Genomic DNA, 24,640 nt, shown 5'->3' on the forward strand with positions numbered 1-24,640 from the left:
GCAACCAACGAGCAGAAAAGCATTTAAGTGCAAAGTTCGCCCAAAATAAGAGACGACTCGCTCTCCTATTGGACAAGTAATGAACACTATAAAAACTAATATTTCGTAATTAAGAGGCGCATTTTTAAAAGTACATATGTTTTCAAAAAAGATGTTGTTGTTTAAATACTATAAGAAGTTTTTTAATGGCATTTCGGAAGAGTAAAACCTTTTATTGGCGTCGTGTGTCGTCGCGTTTTCACTACTATGGCTTTTGCACACTGCGTTCGCGCGAAAGTCGTCTGCGCACACCATGGCGCACACACGGACAGCGTTTTTGGAATGAAACATCTCAGTAATGACACTCCGTGTTCCTGAAAAACTACGACTGTTCCGCAACAAGTAGCTCACCGCCCCATGATGCTTTGAGCGTCCATGGTGGCTGAAGTGCAGCGCCGCCAGCTTTCCCTCTAGGTAATAGTAAGAAACTCTATGTTACAAAGGGAAGGCTACACCATCATCATCAGCTTCTTTGCTCGCCTGGACGAAAATTTGTGCCTCAGCCGAATGCAGTTTTTGGCCGATTCATGAAAATGCAGGCAAGTTTAGATGTTAAATTACATAGCGATAGGCGGAGACCATCATAAGCTACCTTGTAGTCGGCGTTTGAGCTCATATAGTCCGGTAGTTGGCGCAGGAGAATTTTTTTCTAACACGGACAGATAAATACGGAACGGGCGGTATATAACTGCTAAGTTTTGCAACTTAAATTTTAAATTTTTTTGTGTTTGCATATAAATGCAGCAAAGTTTGAGAAAAAGTGATTATAAACCTATAAGTTGCATTTCTACAAAATAAGCAAGATCTTATTTTGTCGCATAGACAAGAGAAGGCGAGCCAAATCCAGTCGAAGCCCTGCGGGGCGTTTGGAAAAGCGGGTCTCATTTGAATTGTGCGCTCTGTGCGGATTGCATCGGTAAAGTTTTCCGTCTAGATATTCCAATTTTTTCATACGCTTGCACTTTACTTTCCGACTGCTACGGTCAAGAGTAGCATTTCGCTTTGTCGAAATACTGACCATATGCTTGTACTGAAGAAAATCCAACTACGTGAGCGGGTTGAGCGCCATGGCTTGAGCTCTAAAACATACCTATAATTTCTAAATGCTGTGGATTTACTGGCTAGTTTTGCTGTGATTTACTTTAGACACTATTTAAGTCAGCTAGGAATACAGAAGTATTTTTTATTATTATTGTAAACTGACTCTGCAAGCAGTCGGTAGGGGCAGATATTAGGACGAATCCCGCCAATTGACTGACCGTGCACCCAACACAGTTTCTCTAGGCCGTTCCGGGATGCCGGAGACCTCCATACACTACTCCGACAAGTACTACGATGACAAGTACGAGTACAGGTAAGGAACTGTTGCATACGCTACCTCTTACGAATGCCACGTTAGCAGAATGCGAGAGGCTTAAGCGAACAGCAGCCCTTGGCCAGTAAATTTTTTTAAGGGTGTGTTCCTCGTAGTTTCCCGCTTTCGTTTGTTTACTGGATGTTTCTATTGCACTGATTTGTGCACCTTGTTCGAATTATTCGTAGTGGCGGCTTGGGTTTTCCCGCGCTGAACTTACCCTGATTTTGCCCGCGAAAACGTTAACACGTTCAGGAATTGCCGGATAAGTGTTATATTTGTCATTTGAGGGAAAAGCCGTCATTAACGTCTCACACAAATAAAGTATTTCTGAGGCAAGAAAGTATTTAAATTCCCTAATTCCAGATATTCAAATTTATCTGAATGAGAACTAGATTGCTCGTTCGGGCAGCATTTTCAGTGTAGTTTTCCATCCGGTTTCGGCGCTCAGGTTTTCTAATGCCTAGATCTGTTTATTTTTGATTGAGCCTGCCGTAACAGTGATGCGAGCTGTGCAATGTATGTGTATGTATCCTTTTTTTCCGACGCTTTATTATGACTGGGTCGTGGAACAAGGGCAGTGACAAGCAAAGCAGGCTACTATCACGAATAAGCAGTCATTGTGCCTCTGCTTGTCCAGTAGTAGACCAGAGGCTAGTACTTGTTTAACTTGCAAGGGCTGAATCTAGTGGCTTTTTCAGTGAAGTGTAACATATCTACACATTATCACCTTAAATGCAGTGTGTAGAGTATGAAAGCTATAAATGGCATGCTTAGACGTAGATGGACCACGAATGTTCTTGGAGGCTAAACTGCTACCTCATGAACGAAGAATGACTCCAAAAAACAGGATGGCGGTAGAGGCAGACGTGCGCACATAACTGAAAGGTTTCCAGGCTGTCAATGCAAACACTTATATTGATAGTTTTCACGCGACGTCACGGGCACCATCTTTGGTTACTGCGGCTAGCTTCCAAATTGTACTTGGGAACAGGTTGGTGATGGGCGTGTTGACAAAAGCCCTTTCACTGCGCTTTCCGGACCCAGAGATGGTGGCCACTATGACGTCGGTGAAAACTATGTATAAGGCGCAGCATGACATCAGGAGTACAAACAGGACATAGAAAAGACCGACGGAAAAGAAAAATCTTAAAGCTAGTACCACCTTACAGATAGGCGCTCTCTTTCGAGTGAAGTCACTGGGATGAGGTGCTTACATAATCGGCTTTCTGATGAATGCATAATGTCTTGTGAACCTCTCATGGTTGCTGTTAATTCTGACATTTTCGGATCCTGTATTAATTGAAAAAGTGTGTAAACAAGACTAGGTTTCTTGCAGTGCTGCCCGTGCCATGTCTGCAATGTCCAGTGCTGTCCGAGTCGCTCATTGAAGCCTCATCCTGTCTGCTGTGTGTAGCATTGCCTACATGACAATGCGATTTGCGTGCATGTTTGTCCCTTCTGCTGTCCTGTCTTTTTGCACTATTCCTTGTTCGTGAAATAGTATGCAATGAGCTCAAATAGCCACAACTGTCAAATTTCTGCCGTTGTTTTATAGATGTTACCTTAGTGGTATTTTGGATTTATTTGAAGGGCTCGTAAAGGAACCCTGACTGAAGTCATATACATAAACTATGGGGAGCAAATTTTTCAGCTTGCTGCAACGTGGGAAAATAAATTCACGTCACGTCACCAAATTGCCTCAAATTTCCGAAGATATGAGAGGATGTAGATTATCTATCTGCTGCTGGTGATACCAGGTGACTATAGTGAACTTTTTGTGCCAATACTGCAGGACTGTTGGCCTATATGGATCACCTTGGATTAATCCTACTGAGAAACACAAGCTTTGCCAGAATTCTGCCAATAGTGTTTTATTGGCACTGTAAGCGATGGTGTTGTTGAAAATTGCCTGTGGCATTATATGCCATGTTTTTAATGAGCTATCCTTTCTCCAGCTGCACAACATTATGTTCAGCTCGAATGAAACGTGAATGCTTTTTGTGACTGGAAACAGTTGTTTTTACATCGCTGCTAGTGGGAACTAGGTTTTGACATAACAGAAGGTTTCTAATTTACAATGAGCCACCAACTGCGTGCAAGTGCTGCACCAAGGACCTGAAGAAAAATGCACTAAGTCTGTGATCATTGTATTTAAGTGCAATTTTATGTTTCTATTAACTAAGGGAAGTTGTCGTTGGACGAAGACTATTTATGGAATGCTTCTTACCCTAGGATTCCCAGAGTAGTGGCTCTTTGTTAACATTGTGCCTCTGCTGCTAAACTGTTGAATAAGGTTGATGCACAATGAGCCAGGCTTTCAGCAGTGGGGCGAGGCCTACTCCACGTTGCACAGTTCAAGTTTTGTAATGTAGGCATAGATAAACGAAATGACGGGCAGGTATAGAAAAATGAGTGGCAACACTGGCATTTAAACATTTTTTAAGATGCATCATTTATCATTTCATCCACCTCCATGGTGTCTACCTCCTGGTTCACCAGGCACGTGATCCTGCCACCTGAGATGGCCCAATCGGTGCCCAAGACTCACCTGATGTCTGAAACTGAGTGGCGCAATCTGGGAGTTCAGCAATCTCTTGGCTGGGAGCACTACATGGTTCACACACCCGGTAAGGACTCCTTTCTAGCTTCTTCTATCCGAAGTGTGCAGACAAAAGGCCACATTTTTTCATGTTTCTGTACTGCTATTTGTGTAGTGCGGGAAATACATTGCTGGATGAAATACATGGACATGAATGAACACTATTTTAACTGCATTATAGAGAGAGAGACAAATAACATCTGTCAAAAGGTTGACGGGGATCCGAGGCGCAGCTCGGTCCCAGCCATGTCCTCCCCCTCAGCCCTTTTCTTCCTGTTCGAGAATCAGTGCCTTCCAGGACTCATTTGTCCTGTCAGGTTCTCCAAAGCTAGGACACGTCCATGTCATACTGTTACAACGAAGTGGAAGTGGAAGACAAAGTGGCCTCCTGGGACTCTGATCAGAATTAGTTTTCCACACTCTTCTGCCTGCTGACGTCATCACCGATTCTGGCACATTTTGATCCCGCGGCCCCTACTGAACTCCGCACAGACGCCTGCGGCTATGGGATCGAAGCAGTGCTGGCACAACACTCCCAGGGTCCCCGCCACGTGGTTGCATATGCTAGCCACCTGCTTTCACATTGAGTAAAGCTGAAATTTGGGCGAGTTGGTAAGTATTCTATCTTATGGGGAACAGCGCAACAAAGGCAGGACACACACACAGAAGACAAGCGAAATTACTCCATTACCGGACACGAGTGCCTGGTTTGGGCTGTAGCTAAATTCTGGCCGTACTTGTTCGGGCGTCCTTTTTCTGAAAGACCCTTCAGGGCGTCTTGGCCGCTGGGTGCTACGCCTTCAGGAGTATTCGTGCACTGTCGTGTACAAGTCTGGACGTCTCCATCAAGACGCTGACTGCCTGTCTCGGTACCCCGTCGAGCCACCTGGTCCCAGTGACACCGACGATATCCCTTCCCTGTTTGGCATTTCTGATCTACACATCACCGAGGAGCAGTGCAAGGACCCATATTTGCAAACCATCATCGGCGGCCTCAGCTCTGAAAGCTCGAAGCGCTGCCTGCAGCTCTTCATTGCCAAAAATGGCATCCTCTATCACCGCAACTTCCGTCCTGACGGGCCCTCCCTCCTCCTAGTCATTCCCCCGCAGCTGCGCTCTTCTATAATTGCAGAACTCCATGACCTGCCTGCGGCTGGCCACCTTGCTGTGGCACGAACTTACGACCGGATACGGCGCCGTTTCTTTTGGCCTGGATTATACCGTACAGTCCGGCATTACGTCACCACTTGCGACCTCTGTCAGCGCAGGAAGAAGCCTTCGGCCCCACCTCCTGGTCTTCTGCACCCTATAGACGTGCCCGTGGGGCCCTTCCACCGTGTAGGGCTCGACCTTCTTGGTCCATTCCCGACCTCGGAATCCGGAAATAGGTGGGTCGCAGTAGCCACAGACTATGCCACTCGGTATGCTATCACCCGTGCATTGCCTACGAGCTCGTGACCAATGTCGCCGACTTTCTTTTGCACAGTCTTATCCTACAACATGGTGCCCCTCGTCAATTACTCGCAGACCTCGGACGCTATTTTTTGTCCAGAGTTGTTGACGACAACCTGCGTTCATGTTTTACTAAGCATAAGATTGCCACAGCATACCACCCGCAGACAAACGGTCTAACCGAGCGTTTGAACCGAATGTTACCAGATATGTTGTCTATGTACGTCCCCCCCGACCACAAAGACTGGGATCTTGCCTTGCCCTATGTGACGTTCGCTTACAACACCTCCCGGCATGACACAACTGGTTACTCTCCGTTCTATCTCTTATACGGGAGACACGCCGTCCTGCCTTTGGACACACTCGTCCCATCCGCTGACCGTCCCATCACTGCCTACGCCATTGCTCAAGCTGCAGACGCTCGCCAAATCACCTGTAGTCGGCTCCAAGCATCCCAGCAAGTACAGAAGTCTATGTGCTATAATCGCCATCGCCATGTCACCTACAAACCGGGGTTGCTCGTTCTTCTGTGGTCCCCTTCCCGCCGCGTCAGTCTCTCTGAGAAGCTTTTGTCCCCCTACCATGGCCCTTATCGTGTTGTGCGTCAGGTCACCGATGTCAAGTGTGAAGTTGCTCCTCATACACCTGCATCCTCATCATGTAGACCATCCACTGACATTGTTCACGTTATGCGCCTCAAGCCCTACCACGCCGCTCCTCTATTACCGGCCTAACGCTGGGATGGCTCTCGTGCTGCCGGGGGTCATGTTACGACGAAGTGGAAGATGAAGTGGCCTCCTGTGTGAAAGGGATGAACGAAGTAGAGGAGGTTGATGGGTCTCCCTGTTCGCGTTGGTGCTCCCCGCTAGGAACTATTCTGTCTAGACCCTTTCCGCTTGTAAATAAATTTAAATAGTATTTCCCCGTAACAATATGAATCACGTCTGCTATGCCCGCGCAACATTTGCACCAGGGGCTGAAAATCTCCAGGTGCCACTTGCTATAAAGCTGGGGGTTCGGGAATGCTCCGATTTGTAGCTTACACCACACAACTTTTTTTTTCTGTCAATGAGTTGGGGCATGCATTTGTGGACACTGTAGAGCTTAGTGCTGCATATTACTATTTGTCGTTGATAATGTCAGATATGCCAGTTTCACCAATTTGTCATTAATACTATAGAGAAAATTGTTTTTTGTTTTTTGTTTTTTTTTTTGAGGAAAGGAAAGGACACAGTAACTCCCTGGCATATCTGGCAGTAACTCCCTGGCATATCTCGGTGTGCACCCGAACTGTGCAGTAAGGGAAGGGATGAAGGAGGGAGTGAAGGAAGAAAGAGGAGCCATAGTGGAGGTCTCTGAAATAATTTCGACCACTTGGGGATCTTCAGTGTGCACTGACATCGCACCGGATGCCTTTTGCGTTTCGCCTCCATAAAAAACACTGCCGCCGCGGTCAGGTTCGAACTCTGGTACTCCGGCTCATTAGACAAGTGCCTTAACCACTGAGGCACCACAGCAGGTTAATACCACAGGAAAAATGTTGCTGTGAGTGAGTTGGGGGACACGTTTGTGCACACTCTAGAGCTTGGAGTTGCGTATTGCTGTTTGGGACAACAGTGAAACCATGTATTTTGCCGGACAGTGGAAGGACTATGTGCAAAGAAGCAGTGCGTCCTGAAAGAAAATAGCTAAAATATTTCCACTTGCCTGTTAAAGAATGAGGATTCCCCAAAGGAAGGCACATGCAAAAGCTTTTATTCACATTGGACAACAAAATTCCATTATGTTTGTCTGTTGCCAAGGGGGCCTCACAGGTTCCACATTACACTTATTATTGATGGGACCAAAGTGTCTGTTAAAAAAAAACAACAACTGATGTTTGAATTATAAGTGAGATTAAATTAATGTGATTCCATTGCTTGTGTATATTTTATTATTTCTTTCAGTATATCCGGGAGCTTCATATTGAGTACCTTAATTTTGTGCTTATGGTTAAAGGTATGGGTGTAGTTATGTTATCTTGAAAATGTAGCAGCACGAAAAAACGGGGACAAAAAAGACACAAGTACGACAGGACGTATGCTACTGTCCCCGTTTTTTTCGTGCTGCTACGTTTTCAAGATGGATCAATACCAACAGGCCCAAACTTCGGTGCTTTTGCATAGTTATGTTAGCGTCATCAGCACAATGTTTGGCATTGTAGAGTTATATCTACCTGCCTTTTCATAGTGTCAAGACATTTGTTGTTGCATTGAAGCATGCATCCATTGTGCACAGCCTATTCATTACATTATTACGTTATATTATCAAGCACGAAATGCTTTACTGGCAGTTAGCCAGACTTCCTTGAATGATGTTGCCCAAATTTTGTCATTCATCAATAATTTATTTATTTTATTTACTGTGCCCCCAAACAGCAACAGCCTTGGCTGTGGTGCATGCTCAGACATGCACCAATCACAGGTGCAAGGAAAGTTTGAATGCATCAAGGGTGGACACAAAAATGTCAACAGCATGGCCGCCATTGAGGTTACCTGCACTGTCAAGTAACAACTGCGAGCGCATTAAAAGCTCGGTATGACCAAGTGTTCTCACGGAAAAAGCATTCTGTGCCAGTGCTGTTATGTCAGTGCGTTAAAACAGATTTGTTTTAGGAAGAGAGAGCAGACACTTAGGCAGTGTAAAAGAGTAGTTCCTGTTCTTCTTTCATAGTTGGTAAATCTACGCAGTTGCTCTTTCTGACCATTCTGGTATGTCTGTATAGTAGTAAAATCCGCAACCAAGATACCTATCGCAATACATGCAAAGAAAACGGCTTTGATCACTTTCATCTGAAGCTTTAAGTATGGTGCTAATACAGTTCCAAACAGCAGATGCATATTTGAGCGTAAAGCACACAAGCAAGCAGGATAGTCAGTCTTTTCGAACAATCCATGTGTGATCATTACAATAAAGTCATATATAGATGAAGTAGATGGTATTATTAACATGTTCAAGAAATCTCAAGCAACAGTCTATGTAAACACCAGGATCCCGAATGCTCTTTGCTTCAGGCTGACACCTCTGAGGGAGTAGCAGAAATCAATAAGGCCTTACTTCCTAGTAAAAGAACTAACTGTCGTCATGGTTGGGCTCAAAATAAAGCATTTTAAAGTGCACCATTTCTCCAAAATGCAAATACTAGTATTATCTTGTAGCACGACACATTCTTCTAGACCAGGAACAGTTCTGAACAGCTTAATATCACCTGCACATTGTAGCATATGCACCCTGTTGATAACAGTGAAGAAGTGATTAACAAAAATTTTGAAGATTAGGGGGTCAAGTACAGGGCCTTGCAGAAATTAGTGTACTGCGCTGTATATCTCAGTGTGCACCCAAAATGTGGACACAACTATTGTGATCATAGAGATAACTTTCAAATTTCAAAGAATGTACAAGGACCACTTACCTACCTAATAAGCTCCTAGATTTTTATTTAGTAATGAGTGTCTGACTGAGTTGCTGTTTAGGAAGCCTGAAGTGTATAGAGTGTACACAGAAAAGTGACCAAGTTAGACTGAATTGATCTGCCTTCCATAGTCATGCTTAGTGTTGGAGAGCATATTTTCGGCATAAAATGCAGATGGCTTTCGGAAAAAAACCTCACATTTTCATGAAGATAGGAATCAATGAAACTGGGTGAATGTTTTAACATTGTGAAAGGTGCCACCCGTATGCAGAGGAATAATGACTGATGTCTTCCAAATGTTTGGGAATACTGTTTGCGACATAGATTGAAAATATACGGCAGTACGTCATGAAGAAGCAAAGCACTGCCTTTTACAGTGAAAGATGACACGTTATCATGTCCAACAGACATGATAACAAATTTGGTTTTAAGAGATGGTTGCTTCCACTGACATCATGCAGTGAAATACAGTAATGCGAGGTAGTCGGTGCTGAACTCGATTCAAATGTTCAATATAACGCTGAACATTTTCTTTATGTTTTCACAGTTAAACACTGACTAACGTAAAGGACAGAAAGCATCACTTGCCTAGCCAGTGGGTTAACTTTCAGGCTCTTAATTCTGACACCGACAAAATACTTCTCGCTTAGCCATGGTATTATGGTTTTATGAGGGTTTAATGTCCCAAAGCGAGTCAGGCTATGAGGAGTAGCCATGAGAAATGGTCAGCAGTGTGTACAAAAAGAGAAAGTCCTTTGGGACATAGCTGTGGAAAGGTGGTGTAAATGTACAACTACTAACATTAAATGAGTAGATGTTTCATGCTGGCTTTCATCATGGTAGGCCCAATAGTCTCCAGCGCAGTTATCTTTGTCTCCCCCTTTTTTTTTTGCGTTCATACCAAAGGGCTTTGTTGACCATCCTAATGCTATTTTTGTGTACCTCTTTTTTGCTGACGTTCCTGATAGCTGTGCAAGGACACTATCTTGTTTTTGTTCTGTCTATTATCATTATGTGTCAATGTCCGTTTTAAAAGTCAACAATTTGTCATACGCATTGTCTTTTCATCCTTCCTTCTGCTTTCAGCATTGGGATAGGATAGATTGATTTTTGGCTTTGCCTTATCGCTCTTCTTTCCTTCCTGTTTACTGTTTTCACAGTGACACACTTTGGCAGTCTTTCACTTGCTGTTGGCCTGCACGCTCCTGCAGCTAAGTGGCCACACTTTCATTTCCTTCTGCCAAGTGTGCTGTAACTCGGACAACATATTGTTTACACTCTTGCCTCCTCCCTACAATCTATGTTGAAAGTTCGCCAACTGCACAATCCTAGTTTAGCTTCCTAATCGCGTTGCATCAATGCTAATGGTTTTGAGTAGGCTACTTACATGACATGCTAGCGCAGGTTATCAGTCGAGCCCGGACATATCGAACCCGGATAATTCTATTATTATATTGCCACACGCCTAACGCGCCGCGCGGCCTCCGCGCTGGGTCGAAAACTACGGCGAAGCGGCGGTGGGCTCTCGAGGCACGCTTGCTCCGTTCTGTATCCTGGAACCTGGCTCTACAATTAAAAGAAGGCTCCCAGTCTTGGGCTCTTCCCGACGCCTACCTTCACGGCTCCTCTGGTCGTGACAATATATATCAAACACACAAATTACCTCTTTGAAAAGCTTGTGTAAAAGTATAGGAAAGTCTCGCTGTATATCGAACTCCTAATTCGGCAGTCAGACGACGTGTTCAACTGCAGAGCCTTGGACACCTCCTGGCAACACTAGCACTGTGAAACCACGTGACGAGGTGTATGTGGGTTGTTATTGAGGGTGGAGTGAGGTCTTTTGTACTTGATTTCCATGCCATCTTACTGTTAAGCGGTGAAGCCAACCTAACTACAGCCTATCGGTGTCCCTTGACTGCATGTTTCACAGCCGAAGGCATTGCAGAAATTAAAGATACCTTAGTGTTAATGACTGGTTATTCTATGTATAGTGTAGTGGTAATAGGATTAGACATGATAGGCAATGGCTAGTTCCAAAGCACCATCCGTTGCAGCTTTGATGCAAAGCAGGTTAGGCCCAGCAACACCCAGTGAGTAGTGCACTTCCAGCATGCTGGCAAGAGGCACGTCACTAGCGTGGGTGCACTGTATTTTTGCTCCTAGGCTGCACATTTTTTATATATCGAATAATCAATATACCAATCTATTTTGCGATCCCTTTTGATTTCAATATATCCACGTTCAATGTAGTGGGCCTATGGCCAGAGACAATAGTGTGGGTGGGCAATAAAAGTAAATAAGGAAAATAGTGGCCTGCCTGCATCGTTTACTGTACTCACTCATGTGATGAACGCACTCTCATAATGAACGCACCTCTTTCTTTTGGTGCGCAGTCTACTGGTGATGATGGGAAATGCTAGCAAGTGTGCCTTTTTGAATCAGGTGTTACGAAAAACTACGCAAAACTGTAAAGCGTCGCCTGTCGAATGTCAGGACTTCTCTGTCTCACCCTACAGGACGGACAGTTGGCGAGGAATTTGAGAACCCGTCGAAGCCACACCTGGTCGCAAAAGGCATCTCTATTTGATCTGCCATATTAAGCATTGTAGCAGCTTCGCTTAGTGCTGAATGGCGAGAATAGGACAACAGACATCTTTAGTTGTGCTCACTTTGGGGAGCATTATGGGCCACTATGCAAGTTATGTGTGTAGGTTTGAGGTGACTATCCTCTCGAACATGAAAACCATGCTGAAGAGTGCACTTCGTTTTATTTAGCAGCTGAATCGTACTGAATTAAGTATTTATTCCACCAGCCTACTTTCTGTCCCATTTGTACTGCTTGACTTTTGCTGAATATTTTACCCCGTGTGACGAATGCACCCCCCAACTTTTTAGGAATTTTTTTCGGTAAAAAATGTGTTCATTTATGTGAGAAAATACGGTATATGTCCAGAGACGTACTTTAGAGTGGGCGAAGGGAAAAACAGATGCTGCCTTGCCCGGAATGAATGGCCAGAGACAGTGGTGTCTGCTGCCAGGCCGTGCACCCAAAGGGGTGAAGATTCTTATTGAAGTCCTGGTGGTGGATTGGTGCCTGTGGATTCCCCCACACATTGAAATGTAAAGGAGGAAGGAGTTGAGTTGTTTTACATGTGTGGAAGATTGCTTTAATACAGTATTCATGCCATCTCAAATGCAGGATGAGACGTCTGCTACAGAACAGCCGCCGCGGTGGCTCAGTGGCTATGGTGCTCGGCTGCTGGCCCAAAAGACGCGGGTTCGATCCCGGCCGCGGCGGCTAGAATTTCTTTGGAGGAGAAATTCTAGAGGCCCGTGTGCTGTGCGATGTCAGTGCACGTTAAAGAACCCCAGGTGGTCGAAATTTCCGGAGCCCTCCACTACGGCGTCTCTCATAGCCTTAGTCGCTTTGGGACGTTAAACCCCACAAAACCAAACCAAACCAAACTCTGCTACAGAACCTCTTTCTCTTTTTCTTCTTTCGCTCCCACCTTCCTCCCTTCCCTTACAGCCCAGTTCAGGTGTCCACCCAGATATGTGAGACAGATACTGCACCATTTTCTTTCCTAAAAAAGCCAGTTTATCAATTTATCTGTTGTTTCCGGCTTTAGACAGTATTGTTGCAAAATGTAGAGAGTATTGTGTCATGCTGCCTGAACCCCTTGGCACTTTCACAGTTGTGCATCACAGGATGTAGAGTTTCGGGTGCTCACTGCCTTGTGCTCTGGTGAAAGGGTATAGATGTATGCGATATCTATCCTTGAAAATTTTTCGGTGGTGTTGTAATAAAAGTACTTATATTAGATAAATAAAAAAAAGTTGCAGTTGATGGACAGCTTCTTGCCAACTGATTGACTGCTTGCTTTACAGTCACTTCTTACTGTAGTTTGTTTTTGTATGATACATTGTCTGTTCGGACCTGGCATTATTTTGGCTTGAATTTTGTCGTGGTGCGATACTGAACATTAAAAGGTGTTTTTTTTTACTTTCAGAGCCCCATGTGCTTCTGTTCAGGAGGCCCACCAAGGCAATCTAGTGCAACACTACTACAATGCCACTGCAGGCAGTACCAGGCGGCTGATTTAACGTGCATAAAAATGCGATGAGTTTGTTATCGATGCCTTTTTTTTTTCTTTATTCTCAAGAACATACGGTATGTACTGTTCTGTCGAAAGTACACAGGACACAGTTCTGTGACCGAAGTGTGCTGGAAATTGGCTTGGAAATTGGAAATTTGGAAATTTAAGAACTTCATCTTCTGGGTACAAATGCAGAGTCAAACTGCTCAGTAATAGGTGCAGCATGACTGCTATAACCTTAAAGGAGTATAGACACCTGATATTTGGGTTTGTATTTTCTTCTTTGTAATGACACGTAAGGCATTATTATACATGGATTACCATGTGGTATTCTACAACTGCTAAATAATTTATAATTGAATTTCTCTCTCTCGTGCTGTTTCGGTTTCGGTTTCGACAGCCAAACGATGGCTGACATGAAAGTGTGGTTATATGTCACATGAAGTATGAAAAAAACTACGATATAATTGCTGCTTCTACATTCGTTTCATTCCAGTTCTTTAGGAAAACTGGCTTCAGCACTGTAGTGAATTAAAATGATGAAGCAGCGATTATGTCGACGTTTTTCCATGCCTCACGTGATATATAATCACACTTTGGCGGAGGTCGCATTTCATTAGAGGCGAAATGCTAGAGGTACGTGTATACTGTGCGATGTCTGTGCGCGTTAAAGAACCCCAGGTGGCCGAAATTTCCGGAGCCCTTCACTACGGCATCTCTCATAGCTTGCGTCACATTGGGACGTTAAACCCCAATAAACCAAAACCGGAAAAGCATGACAGAAAAATTAGATTATTAATTATCTAGCGGCCGTAGGCAAATACCATATGGTGATTCACGCATAGCAGTGTCTTCCACATCATTGTAGAGAAGAAAACATGCCATCAGAATTAGGTGTCTGTAGTCCTTTAAGGTTGTGCATCGGTGCAATTAGATGCGAAAGCAATGCACTCCTTATTTTTAAGGCTTCTTGTGCATGTGTAGGGGCGAGCACAAGTGGGACAAAGTTGGCTAGTGTCCACATAAATTTTCCTGCTTGGGCACTGCTGGCTGTAATGCACTTAACCCATTACCAATGCAAGCTTTTTTGTGGCTGCAGGAGTATTATTTGCACCAGTTAGTGTCATCACTGGGTGCTATGAGTAGCCCCTCTATGCCTGGATTTATTAACCTAGGTACCATTCCACACTTCGCCATTTCTATGTAATCGCCAAAAAGCAAGGACATGAGAAAAAAGATTTTTACAAGGAGTGAAGTAGGCTGCCGACATAAGTACCTAAAAAGCACCAACCTCTTGAACCTTTACTGATGATGAAAGGGGACATTCAGCTTATGCTGTGGTCTAGTTCTAAGTGAAGAGAACTGGAGTGCTGGTGTGACACCCACATGTCTTGTCCATTTTATTTTATCTCGTTTGTATGGTGCAGCAAACCTTAACTTCGCAGAGTGCTGACCACATCCTGAAATTAACAAGAAAAGACAGATGAGACAAATTCCTTCCTTTCTAATTGGGCTCAAAGCTCCAGACTTTTTTATTTGGCAGTTCAGTAATCTCTGAGCTCATCATGTTTACATAATGATTCTAATACTTCTGGGCTGCGTGGCAAAAAAATTACTGTGCTGGTGGTGATGAATTAGGTTTAGTTAATAGGTGTGTGTGTCCTTTGGGCACCATTGTCCAAGGCAAGCTACTGCTTAGATCTAGGTATCTTGGCAACTGTTCAAGCACCTCTGTTTTATAGTGATGGCAGTATCAGGTGAGGTTTGCGAAGTTTACAGTAGAATGTCAGTCTTACTAGGATGTCTGTTGCCAACAGAACACTCAGCGGTGACACGTCTCACGGATCATGTGACCACTTCTGCATGCCCGAGCAGGGCAAATTTTTGGAAACCTTTATTTATTTAGATGGCACAATCTGTTGCAGTGCAGTTTAGTATGCCTCCTTATTGTCTACAACAGCAGTCACTAGACCTTTGCCCATCACGTAACCCCATGATCTCCATAGCAGGTGTCACTGTGGAGTATAGGAGACTTTTTAGACAGACCTCATGGTTAACATACACCATGGCCCTTCCAGCAGACTCTACTACAAAGTACAGGAGGCTTTCTGAACTGTCTTTATGGTGCAGGTAAAGCTGTATGAAACACTGTAGGACAATTAAGCTGTGCTCTGGAGCTTTTGCTTGTTGATAAATTACAGAATTGGAGAAGACCCGTGATAGCAGCATCAGAAACTGCATTAAATTCTCTTGTGACATAACAGATTGCACATCATTTTTCTTGAGTTGGCCTAGCTAATCGGAGGTCCATGGTGCTAGCAAAGCCACTTGCCATGATGAGGCAGAGAGGCAGTTTTTGCCACAGTGAATGCCACCTTCAAATTGTTTGTTGAGGCTTTTATTATGACATCACTACTTGCATTTAGGGTGTATGGAAACAAACTGCATTATTGAAAGCGCTTTTCTCGCTAAAAAAATAAAATATCTAAACCTGCAGAAAACTGAGAGCTGGGCAAGCTGGTGATCACTCATACTTGCAGTGGTGCTCCAGCTGCTCCATTTGCTCCATTTTGATACATTTACATTTTGCTGCACCAGTCTGCTCCAAAAGTGACAAATTGATCAATATTGCTCCTTAGCTGCTCCAAAAAGAAGACACGGTCGCGGGAAAGCTACTATATTTAGAGCCATTCAGGATTTCGGTTGACAACCTACTAAAATGTTTTCGCAGTTGGCAACCTAGGGCGTTGGTGGGCTGCCTTGTGGTAGAATTTAGCAGCCAGTTTTTATGGAGGAAGGAAAGAACTCGGGAGAGGCTGTTACTTCACATTTTTTGAAGCCGGCTCCCGTAGGGGAAAAAACTGAGCAGAGAGCGTCCGGTGAAGCCTAGTCATAAAGACCATCGCCGCCCCCATTGAAGCGCGTGATTTCAGACCTTCATGTAGTAAAGGTGTTGCGGGAGTTGACCTTGATGTAACGAACTGGCTACACCCTCTCTCTGTTAGTGCTGAGCCACTCAAAATTTGTTAGAACCACGCGAAAGTTCCGTGACGATAAAGCACGAACTGACATAAGAGGAATGCCGATCGCATCGAGCCGCTGCAGTTGGCGCAACGCGCCGTGCTCCAGTGCCGTTGGCGCATCTCCGGCTCTTTCTCTTTAGGAACGTCATACCACGTGGCGTTACAACTGTTCATGCTCAAAAGCAGCAAAAATGATAGGGCATAGCAAAAAAGAAAAGACACGAGCAGTGCGCGGCCATCACTGCCGCGTGGTTGTAAAGAAAAATGTAAAGAAAAATCTCAGACTTTTAAAAAATTTCGTTATGACCACATTTAACTGTAGAGCCAACATGAAAAAAGAATGATTCTAGTAAACGTGTTCTCTTAGTCAAGCACACTTGGTTGAACTTGCGTGCAAGGCAGTGTGAGCATTAATAAAATATTTTCTCTGTTTTTGTGATTGTTTTTTTCCTAGCTACGCATGGCTGAACCTTATCTCGTTAGGAACAAACTCTTTGTGACTCCTTTATTCCGTTCATGCTGTTCCCATGTTGCTCCAGGGTTATCGTTCTGATACAAATGTGCTCCAGAATGGATATTTTTCTGCTCCAAAAATTGCTCCAGAACTTGAAATGGCTGGAGCACCACTGTACTTGGAAAACAGCTCCAACAATGCCAGAAGATACAGGGCGAGCACTGTGCTGTCTGTTCTGTGTATTTTGTTCTTTTTTGCACTGTTTTTCTTGGTATGAATGTCTAAACCTGATCGTAATGCAGTGGACTTAGCCTAGAGGCCCAGAACCCCACTTCTCAAAGCAAACAAATGATGCTTGAAATAGTCTTGAGGGCTTCTTTCTGACAAGCCTGGCAGGGCCTTGTTCAGCTTGCCAAAAGTCTTCAAAATAGCAGGTTCAGTGTATTTAGGGGAAGCCCCTAAGGTGGAATAGAAATTAAGGAGTAATTATTAATATTTCTTCTGAAATTCTCCTTAGTTCTCGGACTACCTCCTCACATTATATTCATGCAAATGAAGTAAAATAAATAGTCATTTTTTCATCATAGTGTCTTTCCTACTGATGTCCAAACAATGTCATCAAAAAAGAGAAATGGGCTGCTAACACACAATTCTGAGAAAAATGTTTAAATCGGTGATTTTTCAAGGAATCGCGGGAAACTAGGTGCTTTATGCCTGATGAGATATGTGCAAGGCCACCCCGATTCACCGTTTCTCTTTCCAGGCTGGAGGGATGGTCACATGCACAAATTATTCATTCATTCTCTTCACAATGCGATGGTCCAGCAAACTAATCAGCTACCTGATCTTTCCATTATCAATATGGACAATCTGAACAGCTAATATAGATCAGACTTTTTTTTTCAACTGCAAACCAGATGAAAGTACCCCCTATTAGGCTTATCAGGAAATTTAGCTCAGAAGTGTCTCAAACTGTGCAGTAATGATGTGAATGTATGCAGCATTTCAATTGTTTGCGTTTCATTGTTTCCTTTGTAAAGACTTGCTGGCGACAAATTATTGAACTTGGAGGTTGCAGGTACAGTCTTGGGCCAAAGTATGCTGCATGGCTGGCTTGTGATTCGTAGAGAGTGGCCCTTACAGCTTCCCTAAAGATCAAAAGGTATTGAAAGGTGGACAACGGCTCTCTTTACCTTAAATAGATTTAGAGCTTAAGGCGTGCCAGAAGTGCTCCACTATGCGGCAAGGAGTGCAGCCTGGTTACTTTTGCCAACATTTTACATCTTCAGAAACGGCATGCAAGTGCATGCTGACAAGGACATCTTGTAAACTGCAATGTCACCTTGCTTTCTGAGCTGCAATTCGCATATCTTTCTAAATTTCTTGCATACACTCTGTGCAAGTTCTATTTGTCTTATCTCTTGCAGTTGTTTAGCCTGTGATGGCATCTTTGAACAATGCTGGGAGGTCCTGAAAATCTGTGGGGCACAGCCTAAAGAACACCTGGTTTACAGTGAAGAATGCTGACGATAATGTGCTACCTGGAGGTGGGGCATAATGTCAGGATGTTGATGCAGCCCCAACGAAACTTGCTTTTCTGAAGCACAAAGGTTTTGAAAGGCAAACGTGGACACCAGATCAAGGCATGCACTCTGTCCTCACTTGAGCTTCAAGCGAAATCCAGAATCTGTTAAGAAAACAGGTGCTCTTAAACTGCCCTCAGATCTGCCCTCAGAACTGCACAGTGTTATTGTATGAGAGCACTGCTCAGCAATGCTGCATCCTGTGGCAGGAGCTGAATAATGGCTTCTGCGTGATAGCAGTACAGCTGATGCAGTGAAGTGCATTTTATGGGTCTGGTAACTGTTTGTGGCTATTGAAAACTTGTTTTTACTAATGCTAGTACTGATGAATCATAGTCTGTAACCGCCGCCGCGGTGGCTCAGTGGTTATGGTGCTCGGCTGCTGACCCGAAAGACGCGGGTTCGATCCCGGCCGCGGCAGTTGAATTTCTTTGGAGGAGAAATGCTAGAGGCCCGTGTACTGTACGATGTCAGTGCACGTTAAAGAACCCCAGGTGGTCGAAATTTCCGGAGCCCTCCACTACGGCGTCTCTCATAGCCTTAGTCGCTTTGGGACCTTAAACCCCATAAACCAAACCAAACCATAGTCTGTAACCGAAAGCTGTTACCCTTGTGCCCCTTTCAACTTAGATACCAGCCACAACCAATGGCAACAAGCACCTTTTAGCAAGCATGTTGTGTTTTTTTATATGAGATTGACAGATAGTGCCTACCAGGAGCTGCCAGTAGCAGTTACAATACTATATGAGAAAACTAAAGTGGAAAAATGTGTCCTCTGTGTTCATTTTTTCAGTAATGCCAATTTCCAGCAACACTTCCAAAGCCACTTGGTGCTCTATGGGCACACGTTCTGCAGTCAGTACATCCATAAGATGAAGAAATTAGCCCCGGATAGCTTTTGAATGCAAGGTAGTTTGTGGCCCTGCACTTTACTAGGTGCAATTAACTAGAGTTGATGGGGCAAGAAACATTGATTGAAAGCTGCACTAGTGCATTGCTTAGTAAGCTTGCAGTTCAAAATTCATAAATTTGGCCAGTGGCTAAGAACAGCCAACAAATGCGGAATGCATGCTGCCCCTTTGGTGTTGGTGGACAGACAGTTTCATTCGTTCGTTTAGCCTAATGGGAAGGGCATGTGCACAAGCTTCTGCAGCGATAGGTGTATACGGGTCTTTGTGAAGTAAATGGCACCACTGTTGTGCGATACAACCACACCTGGTACAGCGAAGTGCACTTTGTAGGTGTGGCAGCCACCTGCGGCTATAGGAAGCCGCAGACAGTGCCTGTATTTTTCAGCTGAACAAAGAGAGTTATGCGGGTGAGCTTAAGCAATGTGGGGTGCAGGGTTCCGTCCCCAGTGTTACTTGTACAAGCTTTCCACCGGCCTCGTGCTTGACTCCTTAGAGTTCAAATGTTTGGAGTCCTTGAACCGACGCTGTGTAGACCGAAACACATTAGCCGCAGCACTCTTCGGCCAAGCTGCCCTTGCGGCACTAGGATCAAATCATCACCATTGTTGGGCCAAGTAGGTCGGGGAGTCTGTGCAAGAATGTGCTATTTGTGGTCGCATAATTTAAGTGCGCTTAGAAGCAGAAGTTCTCATACTGGGGTGTAGTACTTGCTGTCACCCCTTCACTCCAGGGGTAATGAAAAGCTATGGAGCTTGTTAAAATGTCCATGAGGAAACTTCCTTCAAGGTAAGTGGTGTCAATGTCCCCACTGTATGGAGTTACAGAAAACTCCTGTTTCAACATGTTGACTGATGAGAATGCAGTCCAGGTCAGCTGAAGGTAAGCCCTCGACAATGTGGCCTGCATGGTCATGTGAGCCAGGTGAGTTCAGTCCACATATACCTCGGGATGGACTTTCATGTTTTGTTGGAGAATGGGTGTTCTCGAGAATGTGGCCTGTATGGTCATGTGATCTGTGTAGCTGATTCCCCAGCCACATGGTGGGCAGCCGTGCAGTTGGAGTAGACACTTTGGCAAATGTGCCTTATATGGTCACGTGACAGGGGGAATCAGCATAGCTATTTGTCGCACTATTGTCCAGGGAGGCTGGGGGTTGGGGCGTTATTGGCCGACTTTGTGTTAACATGGCTTCGTTAGAATTGCAGTTTAGGATGTTTTACTCACCTGACCCACGGCCTAATGATGTTTCAGCTAGCTGGAGAACATTTTTTTGCCACTTCGATTATTGTTAAGCCAAACATTTAGCACTACACAATTGTCTGTGTAGAAGCGTCGACAGTTGGGCTAATTGGTGCAAGTTCATTTTTAGAAGTACTTGTATTTGGGCGTGTTGGTTCATAACTTTTCAGGAGGACACAGGGGCGCAATAAAAGACACGGACAGAGAAGTAGACAGGGACGAGCCAAGAAGACAAGGAACATTGCCAAGAATGCACTAAGAAGACTAAAGTCGCCTGTTTTCCCCGCTTATCGGACTGCAAAGTATTGTTGAGAAGCCGCGATCAGATTGAACGGGAACTGGTGGAAGCCTATTACATTAGAAAAAAAGGAGATAACTGCATCAGTGATTCATCTGTGATACTTCGCCGATCTGAAATGGTTTTCTTAGATAGATTTCTGTAATCGCCTGCCTTCGGAATTCTTTTGGTGTTCTCTGGAACTCGCGTGCTTGTGATTCGCTTAGTGGCGCTTGGGTAAAGCAAAGGTATATTAACGGTCTACGTCGAATAAAGCCTGTTGATAGTAAGCGCTCGTCCCTGTCTACTTCTCTGTCCGTGTCTTTTATTGCGCCCCTGTGTCCTCCTGAAAAGTTCATTTTTAGAAACAGCACAAAAGCTGGGACTGTTGTCAGTTTTCCTTGTCGCATCTTTCGCGCTGTTTCTCAAGATGTCTGTGCAGGGATAGAAATCTGTTTCAAAGGTCCAATTGCACAAGTCAAGGGCTCACTTTATGAATGTTTCCATCCTCTTTTTTTTTTTGTCTGCTTTTGTAATGTTCAGGTGTTTAGATTACCCAAAGTATATATGCATTGTATTAGTGTTTTTATTTTTTGTTCTGCTTCTTCTGCAAAAGTGTTCATTATCTGTGTCTTAAAGGACTATAGACACCAAATTTTTGCTTGTCTGTTTTCTGCTTTCAAATGATGCATTAGACCTTAGCATACATGGATCACCCACTGGTATTCCACCTAAATAATTTATAATTGCATTTCTTCTTGATGCTGTTTTGCTTTTGGTTCCAACAACCATGGCTGTGACACGCAAGGTGTGTTTAGGTAACGTGAAGAAAGAAACAAAACTGCAGTATAATTAGTTTTAACTCACAACTCTTAAGCCAGCCTGCTTAATACTGTAATGAATGACAACAAACGATGTATCAGCATTTATGTGGCAGTTTTTTTCATGCCTTTCATGACCTGAATATACCTTGCGTGTCGCAGCCATCGTTCAGTTCATGAAAAAGAAACATCACGAGAGAAGAAAAGAAATCAAATAAGTTATTTAGGGATCATAGGCGAATACCATGCGGTGACTTGTATATTCCAATGTCTTAACACATCATTACAGAGAATAAAACATGCAACTAAAACAAGATGTCTATAATCCTTTAGCATCATGTTGAAGCCAATGATAGCGGCTTGTGCTCTAGTCTCTACATAATGCTACAGCCAAAGTCTCGATTATATATTAATTCTTTCTGATGCCTCATTGTTTCTATTAATTTTTTTTTTTTTTGCCTTAGTAGCTTATGCAGGCCAAAAGAATGCTAATTCCTTCATTTTAAAATGTGAAACACCTACTGTTAACGCTTTACAAGCACATACGCTGCCTTGTGCAAAGCATCACAATGGTTGCAAATCTTTAATGTGTTTCTAAAAAGTGAGGAAAATAGGCATTTGAGGCACCGTGTGGACTGCTTTTTCCTACTGTGGTGGCAAGAAACTAGAATAAAATATATGATTACGATCTATGATTATGATTCTTAATGTTTACTGCATTCACTAACAGAGAAAAAAAACTGTAGCAATAAGGATCATGGTGAATTCATCTGAAACAAAAACCTCGGCTTGGCATAACATGCACTCGGAAAAAGCTTAGAGTTATCCATGTACACAACTGTGTGCATAGCGAAGGCTAATTGTTTGCTATCTGAAATTATCATTGTGATCATTCAGTGTATTTTAACCTTTCGCAGATTGTGATGTCAGTCCAGTAAGAATGTTTTTGTTGTTGGCTTGCATAGTTTTCAGTTAATCTATATTTCATGTACTCAACTATATTTGTAACACCTGATTGGGTTGGTGTCAGAAATGCAGAGATGTCCACTTGCCTGTGAATAATACATTGCTTGGTTGCTTATCAATACACATTAACAGATTTGTACTGTCTAAAAGTGAGTGGAAACAAATTCTCTTTGTACTGCTTACAACATGTGCTGAACACCACTTGCTCCGTGCTTCTATCGAGTGTACAAAAGACTCCAGCTAACAAATGGCAATGAACAGGGAGCATTTCTTGCAAAGGCCTGTAAAGAAAGTTAAGTCACTTGAAACAAAACTTACTCGTTCAATAGTCTTCCTCCTAATTTCTAAATGGAGCATCACTGCCATGATCATAGTCAGCCTATGTCCACTGCAGGTGAAAGGCCTCTCCTATATCCCTCTAACTTCCATCTGTGGCTCCTTCCTTATTTCATAAACCCACCAGGCTTTTTCCTGTCCCCCACTACACTTGCCTTCTCTTGCAATACACTGTTACTTGAGGGACCATCAGTTAACTTCCCTCTGCAGTGCATGCCGTGACCATGCCTATTTTTTCTTTGGTTTCAGCTGAGAAGAAGAAATGTATGTGCATGTATGTACCAGTTTGCAACTCTGGCACGTGTAAGCATTGTGTCAAGAGTTTCTCAATTTCTTTTCTGCCAGAAGTGATGGACTGCATCTGCACTCATTAGATTGTAAAGATATTACAGCAGCTGTATAAAGTCAAGTATCTCAGTACCACACCCCAATTAGAAACACTGACTGCAGTCATTGTTTTTAGTTTGGTACAGTCACACACTAAAGTAGAGAGGCCATGGGAATGGTGGTGATTGTGATTTTTTTCTGTGTATAAAGGTGTGTCTGGCAGAAGTGTGTGGACAGACAGGTTAATTGGTTAGGCACCCTTTGCATATCTCGAAAACGGGCGCTGCACAGTGAGGAAGCACTGGCACATGCTTCTGTCAGCTCGCGTGGTCTCTCCACTTTTGCACAGGGCTGTACATTTGCAGACCATTTCCTACAAGAGCTTCTCACATTTTTGCGATAGAAACTGCTCTGAAATTAGGCTGCTGATTAACTTTGTCATGCATTGCCTTGGTTAGCTCAGTTGTGCAGGAGCTCCACCAGTTCCCAGCTTGAGTCTCCCGCAGTGGCTCAGTGGTTATGGCACTTGGCTGCTGACGCAAAAGGCGCGGGTTCGATCACGGCCGCAGCAGTCAAATTTCAGTGGAGGTGAAATTGTAGAGTTCTGTGTACTGTGTCAGTGCACGTTAAAGAAACCCAGGTGGTCGAAATTTCTGGAGCCCTTCACTACGGCGTCCCTCATAGCCTGAGTCGCTTTGTGATGCTAAACACCCATAACACTGTCCCAAGCTTGATGAACAGGCTAGACACACACATTGTTTCAGCTGCTGAATTTGTGAGCTATGTAGTTTCAGCAACTCAAAATCAAGCTGGCAGTGCATGTTGAAAAACCCCAGGTGGTCGAAATTATCATAAGCCCTCCACTACAGCATCCCTTACAGCCAGAGTCGCTTTGGGGCATTGAACTCAATAAAACCTAACCTATCAAAATCAAGCTGGTGTTAATCATCCTCAGTAACTTGCTTCACCACAACAGCTATGCAAGTGGTCAGTGTGCACATCAGGGAATACTGAGGCAGGAACATATGGGCATTTTGGGGAAGATTTTCAACAATCTGTCCACACCTGGGGAATGTAGTATTGGGTGTTGCTTATAGGACTACAACGTAACGATCAGCTGTTACTCCTAAAGTAGTAGAAATTCTGATGTTTGAATGCAGTATTGAAAGTATTCAAATACAGTATTAATAATTATAGTAAATAACTGCAAAAATTTTTGCCACGAGATTTATTTACTTGCAGTTTATACAAACATATAGTTGCAATAAGTGCCACTATGCGGATACCTTCCCATTTCTAACATGAAAACAATAAAAGCAGTTCACGCCAAGAATAAGACTGTCATGCTAGTGTTTGATAGACGGTGAACAAACTGCTTCCGTATCACAAATGTGACAACAGAAGTTTGGATGAGTAGTTGCTACACCAGAAAAGTAGCTGCTTACGTGCTATTTGAAATCAGCGTTATAAAGATCACTTGCAGTACACATCAAAATACCCAGTGCAGTAAGGCTTTTTTTTTTTTTTTTTGAAGTACTAGACTGTTAACTTGCTGAAAGGAAAAGGGTAATACATATAAACAGGGTAGTCAACTACATGACCAACTCATCATGAACCTAACTAGTCACTTCTTCTGAAGTTAGTTGCCTCTTTGATTTGCGGAATACCGGAACTATTATACTGTTTTTCTTTGTTTCAAATTATCTGT

At 43.7% G+C, this 24,640-nt stretch overlaps 2 protein-coding genes across 3 annotated transcripts in view; one reads left to right on the plus strand and one right to left on the minus strand.

Annotated features, from left to right (window-relative positions):
• The window catches only part of LOC149340927 (cytochrome P450 3A41-like), a 79,573-nt gene that overhangs the window by 53,572 nt on the left and 1,361 nt on the right, over positions 1 to 24,640 (minus strand). The window lies entirely within an intron of this gene.
• On the plus strand, positions 845 to 13,030 carry LOC149340931 (cyclin-dependent kinases regulatory subunit-like). 2 transcript variants are annotated; one of them, XM_089549854.1, is made up of 5 exons: positions 845 to 955; positions 1,315 to 1,393; positions 3,896 to 4,023; positions 12,428 to 12,453; positions 12,909 to 13,030. In XM_089549854.1, the coding sequence occupies exons 2-5, from the start codon at positions 1,335 to 1,337 to the stop codon at positions 13,020 to 13,022; spliced, it is 327 nt and encodes a 108-aa protein (XP_089405980.1). In that variant the 5' UTR covers positions 845 to 955; positions 1,315 to 1,334; the 3' UTR covers positions 13,023 to 13,030. The 2 variants fall into 2 exon arrangements, with proteins under 2 accessions (XP_089405980.1, XP_089405981.1); XM_089549855.1 differs by lacking the exon at positions 12,428 to 12,453 and having other exon boundaries at positions 847 to 955.

This window comes from Amblyomma mixtum, chromosome 6, assembly GCF_055824585.1.
Source record: "Amblyomma mixtum isolate Tamu chromosome 6, ASM5582458v1, whole genome shotgun sequence".
Taxonomy (NCBI): Eukaryota; Metazoa; Arthropoda; class Arachnida; order Ixodida; family Ixodidae; genus Amblyomma; species Amblyomma mixtum.

Excerpts from the sequence above, each read along its gene's own strand:
- LOC149340931 (XM_089549854.1), top strand. The coding sequence starts at position 1,335 with ATGCCGGAGACCTCCATACACTACTCCGACAAGTACTACGATGACAAG. Across the intron at positions 1,394-3,895 it reads GATGACAAGTACGAGTACAG|GCACGTGATCCTGCCACCTG; the intron begins GTAAGGAACTGT and ends CTGGTTCACCAG. Across the intron at positions 12,454-12,908 it reads TCAGGTGTCCACCCAGATAT|AGCCCCATGTGCTTCTGTTC; the intron begins GTGAGACAGATA and ends TTTTACTTTCAG.